The 6,587-nt window shown below is 49.6% G+C and overlaps 1 protein-coding gene across 1 annotated transcript; it reads right to left on the bottom strand.

Annotated features, from left to right (window-relative positions):
• Positions 1-2,338: 2,338 nt before the first annotated feature.
• LOC106308489 lies at positions 2,339-2,950 on the bottom strand. Its single transcript, XM_013745650.1, has one exon. The coding sequence runs from the start codon at positions 2,948-2,950 to the stop codon at positions 2,339-2,341; it is 612 nt and encodes a 203-aa protein (XP_013601104.1).
• Between the last annotated feature and the right edge of the window lie 3,637 nt (positions 2,951-6,587).

The raw sequence follows: 6,587 nt of genomic DNA, 5'->3' as shown, positions 1-6,587 counted from the left end.
TGACGGCGACACCCCTCTTGCTTACCCTCCGTCGGAATGCGCTGAGCTTATCCAACAAATTCGAGGTGGTGCCAAGGATGTGCCTCCAATTAAAGATCTCATCTTCAAAGATGCATATGTCGATGCGGCGAGGACCAAGGTTTTGGTAAGGATTACTCTCTTCGTCTCGCCTTCTCTAGATTTCTGGTTCTGATCCTCGTTTGTTTGTGCAGAGCGATGGGAGCATGAACTACGTCATTGAATTGTACGACTCAGCCCTTAAAGAGACCATCTCCAAGCTGAAGCACTCTGACAGACTCGCGCGAGCGAGGGACACGGCTCTCAACCGCAAGATGAGTGAATTCAGGGCGGCGATCGACAAGGCAGCAGCGGAGCAGAGTCGGTTACTCGCAGACAAGAAATCTCAGAAGGAGAAGTTTATGGAGAGGTTCGGGGAGCTGAAGGACAAATTCAAAAATGCCGGCGAGAAGATCAGAGGACTCGAACGAGAGAAAGCTGCTTTGGAAAAAGATAAAGCTGCTTTGGAGGAGAGGAGAGTGGCTACGGCTTTAAGGCATCTGAAGGAGGTCAACCGGTTAAGGGACTCTCGAAGTTATGAGGTTACACATGAGCGAGTCCGTGTTCAAACAGCCATGGTCGTAAAGAGCAATCACCGTTTTGCTAAAATACGAGACCTCGAGAAGCGTCGTGGTGACTTCGAGACGGCGAGATCCCTGCAGAGCCAAGCCTTTGGGATGAAGAAGTGTCTTGAAGCGCTCAAGGAGAGTGGGATTGATATCCCGCAAGAGACGATCGACCTGTTTGCAGAGCAGGAGAAGGAGTTTGAAGCTGAGGCTAAGCGCTTAACTGTTGGTGGGATTCCCGAAGAGCTTCTCTGTCTGTCTCTACTTCATCTCCCGTCCACCTTCTTGAACGAGAATGTTTTGGCAGCGATCAACCCGTACGGGTCAAACACAGGTCTAATTGACGCAGGAACCGCGACTTCTCTCCAAACTCCAACTAGTTCTCAGGGAGATAAGGCGACCGAGAGGTCGAACGAACCGACTGGGAGAGAGCTCGGTGAGTCGTCTATTCAGGAGCACGAGGTCGTTAGCAGGGTTTAAAGGTCCAAGGATGAAACTGCACCACTTGTATTGGACCCCGCTTCGTCGATGGCCAACCTCGTTGTTAGTGAGGAGTCATTGATCCCGATACTCGGAGTTATCGACGCGAATCCGACTCTTCTTTTGGGAGTCGAGGAGGCGGGATCGGGGCCTGTTGACCTGCTCGAACTCTCGGACTCTTCAGCCGAAAAAGAGGGTGGTGAAAAATCGGACGACCGGATCCCCGGGGATAATCCACACGGAACGGAGGAAGGAGTGGTCGACGAGGTTGAGAATCCGCCTGCTTCGACAACGGACGAGGCTGGAGGCGCTTCAGATCAGCTCAAAGCTCGAGTCGCCGCAGAAGACCTCGACCGTGTCGAGAACTAACCTCAAATGTTGTTGTTGATCTTCTTTAATTTTCTGTTTTTAGCCCCTTGAGGCTTTTGTTGATGTAATTTTTGAACCTTTTACTTTGTGGCCGTTTTTCGTTTCAGACTTTAGAAGTTGTCTTTTTAAAACGAAGTCTGCCTTAGTCGTGAAACACAGTCTCGTGGACTTGGAAGTGTTAGTTGCCTTTCGAAGAGTCGCTAAATTGTGTTTCAGACATTAGATTCTAACGATTTTGATTTGGCGAGTCGGTCAGTGTTTCGAATTAAACCAGAGAGTCGATTGTCCGGTCTTATCGAGTCTTGACGCGTTATGCCGTCAGTTCGAATCCTCGAAAAATATAAATTTTCGAATTCGAAGACAATCGTTTATTGTTTCGAGACGACAGTGGTTCTCATTCGATCTTAAAGTAATCCCAAAAATGTTAGGTTGGCCAAACTTGGCTTTAAAGGATCATAAGATGATTGAAAGTTGTTGTCTCGATCGCATCGGCTGAGACCGTGATACGACCGGGGATCCCTCGAGCACGTGTCTGATCAGGACATGCTCGTTAGTGGGCATGAGTGCTAGTACATTCGTCCGAGAGACAAGGTCGTGCTCGTGCGTAAGCTTCGCTCAAAACAATTCGCGCTCCTACTTGTTGGGAGATTGTTTTGTTATAGCTGAACCATTTAAGGCTGCCTACGTACCTCTAGGAGAGGATCAAGTCATCCGTAGTTCATTTTTGGATTAGTGAAAGTGGCAGTGGGAGCGCATTCACTTTTTTTTTTTTTTTAACGAGTGAAAGTGACGGAGTTGTCATTCACTCGTTGAGTCGGAGATTTGATCGAGTAAGACTTGCAGATGCTCGACCGTTTGACATTTTCTCAAGAGTGGTATCTTCGGAGGTGCATGGAGTTCCATGCTCTAGGGAGGGGTTCGCCAGTCGACGTCTCGAGTCGGTAGACTCCTGGTTTAACGACTTGAGCAATTTTATAAGGCCCTTCCCAGTTCGTTCCGAGCTTGCCTGCATTCAACTCCCAAGTGTTTTCGAACACTTTGCGGAGCACTATATCGCCCAGTTCGAGAGGTCGAGACTTGACCTTCTTTTTGTAGTAGCTTTCGATCTGATGCTGATAATTCTGGATGCGGAGCAGGGCTTGGTCGCGGCGCTCTTCTATAGCGTCCAGAGCGTCGAAGAGAATGTCGCTGTTGAGTTCAATGTTCTGCGGCATTCTTGACCGTCGTAGACTGGTTACGTTCATTTCGGCGGGGGCCATAGCTTCGACTCCGTGTGCCATTGAGAAAGGAGTTGATTTCGTTGCTCCTCGAGGAGTTGTTCTATGTGACCAGAGAACACCGTCAAGTTCATCGGCCCAGCATCCTTTTTCAAGTCGAGGCGTTTCTTCAAACCGTCGATTATGATCTTGTTGGATGCCTCGGCTTGACCGTTGCTCTGCGGGTATCGCGGACTCGCTGTGTTGAGTCGGATTCTCCATCTCTCGGAGAATATTCGGAACTTGTTCGATATGAACTGGGAACCGTTGTCAGTAACTATTTCGTAAGGTAGGCCGTGGCGACAGATGATGTTCTTCCACACGAACCGTTGAACTTCTTTTTCTGTTTTTCTAGCGAAGGCTTCCGCCTCGATCCACTTTGAGAAGTAATCTGTCAAAACTAGGACGAAACGTTTCTGTCAAAAGCTCGGCATAGGGCCGATTATGTCCATTCTCCATCGCATAAAAGGGTATGGAGCAGTTATCGTTCGCAGCAACTGCGTCGGGGAGTGGATTGTCGAGGCATGTCGCTGGCATTGGTCACATCGCTGGGCGTAAGCTTCGCAGTCTGCATTCATTGTTGGCCAGCAAAAGCCAAGGCTTTTGACTTTTAACGCGAGTGCTCGACCTCCGGAGTGGTTTCCCGCGGTGCCTTCATGCGTTTCGGCCATGACAAGGTGCGTCTCCTCGCCGTTGATGCACTTCAGAAGCACTTTGGTTGCGGTCCATCGATGGAGTTCTCCATCCAAAACGACGTAGTGGGCACTCCTTGTCTTGAGCCGTCTTGCAATCCATTTCTCGGGGGGTAAACTTCCGTCGACCAGATAGTTGATGAATTCTGTCCTCCAGTCGGTAGCTTCAATTTGTTCTGTTGTGGGGTCTTCGTCCATGGGGATGGCTTCGGTTATAGGCGCTACGATGGTCACTTTGCTAGGCGGGTGCTCGATGCATGGCTTGTCGATTTTGTGGACGGGAATGGTCAGTTTCACCTGATCGCGTAGCCTGCTGCCCAAGGCAGCGAGGGCGTCGGCGCACACGTTCTCTCCTCTGGGGACTTTGGTGAGTTCGAATAATTCGAAGTCCCTAGAGAGTGTTTGAGGTACACACCCATTCGTTCGTTACGAGCATCGTAGTCGCCGCTAAACTGACTGGTAACTAGTTGTGAGTCGCAGTATGCACTGAGGCATTTTGCTTTGACTGCCTTAGCGAGTCGTAGTCCTGCGATCAACGACTAGTATTCTGCTTCATTGTTTGAAGCGGTGAAGCCGAAACTGAATGACTGTCTGATTAGCTCGCCTGTTGGAGACTGCAGTTGGACTCCTGCTCCTGATCCTTTGTTTGTGGACGATCCGTCGACGTGAAGTATCCAATTTTGACTTGGGAGAATTAGTTCTTGCTCTAGCTCTGGTGCGAGCTCGATCAGGAAGTCAGCGAGGACTTGGGATTTTTCTGCTGTTCGATTTTTGAACACAATGTCGTGCTCGCTGAGCTCGATAGCCCACTTCGATAATCGTCCGGATTGGTTGGTGTTCTGCATTACTGTGCGTAGCGGTTGATTCGTCAGTACTTCGATCGTGTGCGATTGGAAGTAAGGACGCAGCTTCCTTGCTGACGTAATAACTGCAAGAGCCATTTTCTCGAGGGTGGGGTATCGCGTTTCCGGATTGGTCATCCGCTTACTCGTGTAGAAGATGGGCTTCTGCTCTCCTCGATCCTCTTGGATAAGGAAACTGCTGACCACGGTGGAGGATATTGCGATATAAAGAGAGAGTGTATCACCGGCTTCTGGTTTCGATAACACGGGAGGAGTCGTAAGATACTGTTTGAGTTGTTCGAATGCCTCCTCGCACTTCTCATCCCAGACGAAACGTTTGTTTCCGTGCAGTAGCTCGTAGAAAGGGAGGCGTTTATCTGTGGACCTGGAGATGAAGCGATTCAGCGCCGCGATCCTCCCCATGAGTCGTTGGACCTCTCTGCTATTCTTTGTACTAGGGAGGTCTAGTATGGCGGTGATCTGCTTAGGATTTGCCTTGATTCCTCGCTGGGTGACGATGTATCCCAAAAATTCGCCTGAAGTGACACCGAAGGTGCATTTGGCCGGATTGAGCTTCATTATGTATTCGTTCAGCGTTTTAAAGCACTCTTTTAGATGGTTCAAGTGGTCCATCGCGCGGAGTGACTTTACTAGCATGTCGTCGATGTAGACCTCCATCGTGTTCCCCAGTTTGTCGGCGAACATTCGATTGACGAGTCTTTGGTAAGTCGCGCCGGCGTTCTTAAGACCAAACGGCATCACTTTGTAGCAGTATGTCCCTCTATCAGTGATGAACACTGTCTTCTCCCGATCATCCGGATGCATCATGATCTGATTGTAGCCTGAGAATGCGTCCATGAAGGTCAGGAGCTCATTTCCAGCAGTCGACTCGACTAGTCTGTTGATATGCGGAAGCGGGTAACTATCTTTGGGGCAAGCCTTGTTTAGATCGGTAAAGTCGACGCAGACGCGCCAGTTCCTATTCTTCTTCTTGACGACGACCGGGTTAGCCAACCATTCGGGGTATCGCACTTCAGTGATTGAACCAGCTGTGAGGAGTCGCTCGACTTCTTCGTTGACAGCTTTGCTTCGGTCGTGGCCGAGCTTGCGTCTCTTCTGGCGGACAGGCTTGATGGTTGGATCGTCATTCAACTTGTGGGACGTGATGGCGGGATTTATTCCATTCATATTTGATGTCGTCCAAGCGAATGTTGACGCGTTCTTCCTCAGGAAATCGATGATTGCCTGTTGCATCTCTTCGGAGAGGAAGGCGCCGACTCTGACTACTTTGCTTTCGTCGGAGTCGACTATCGCGACTTCTAGGATCTCATATTTTTGAGGTTGGATTTGCTTCGCTACTGCAGGATTTGCTTTGTTACTGCGTTGATGCGGGGAGTCGATTGTTGCATCTTCACCGTTGCAATTAGTAGATCACGAGCAGCCTGCTGGTCTTCGCGAAGTGTCTGCACCTGGCCGTTCAGTCCTGGAAACTTCACGCACTGATGGTACGTCGAGGATACTGCCTTGATCGAATGTAACCAGGGGGTCCTGAGGATCGCGTTATAAGGAGCCTTTGTTCGGATGACGGAGAACTTGACTGTGTGTGTCACACCGCATGCATAGACTGGGAGTTTGATTGTCCCGATCATCGTCTCGGAAGCTCCGTTGAATCCCGTGAGGGAGCGGGATGACGGTTTCATGTCGCGCAAGTCGACTCCCATCTTATCAAGCGTATCTCGAAAGATCAGATCGACTGAACTGCCAGTATCGATCAAAACTTTAGCGACGTCACACTTCGCGATTCCTACTTCGACGAGTAGAGGGTCGTTATGAGGTAGGTGGACGCCGATGGCATCGTCAGGTGAGAAAGTGATCGAGGAATCATTCTCAGGTTTCGATGGCCATTTCTTCGAGGTTATTGCCTACCGTCGATGGTCCTTTACTGACCGGACCGAATCGCCGCAAGAAGGTGAGCCACCCATAATTACGTTTAGGAAATTCGGCTCGACGATCCGTTTGTTTCTTAGTTGAGTCCTCAAGTCGCTAGGCGAGTTGTCATGTCCCCGTTCCTGGAACTTGACATAGGGTCTATACGTTTCAACAGAAACGGAACTACTTTGGTTCAGATCATGGGAATTGATCGTGAACAAGCTGTAATGAAGTAAATGATCAGGATGGATCATGAGAAACCTAAGTCTAGGTCTGGAAATAGACCAAGGGACTTAGTAAGATTGAATAAGATGAAGAGAAGAAGCTGTACTGAGTGTTCAAGTGTTAGACAGTGACCGGGCCTTGTGGACGACCCATGGATATCGATGGGCCTGT

The sequence above is a fragment of the Brassica oleracea genome, chromosome C8 (genome assembly GCF_000695525.1).
Source record: "Brassica oleracea var. oleracea cultivar TO1000 chromosome C8, BOL, whole genome shotgun sequence".
NCBI classification, from domain to species: Eukaryota; Viridiplantae; Streptophyta; class Magnoliopsida; order Brassicales; family Brassicaceae; genus Brassica; species Brassica oleracea.
The sequence above is the reverse complement of the archived record's forward strand: the minus strand, read 5'-3'. Positions and strand labels throughout refer to the sequence as shown.

Bases quoted from the DNA above. Each gene is read 5' to 3' on its own strand.
- LOC106308489 (XM_013745650.1), bottom strand. From the start codon at position 2,950: ATGGAGAATCCGACTCAACACAGCGAGTCCGCGATACCCGCAGAGCAA.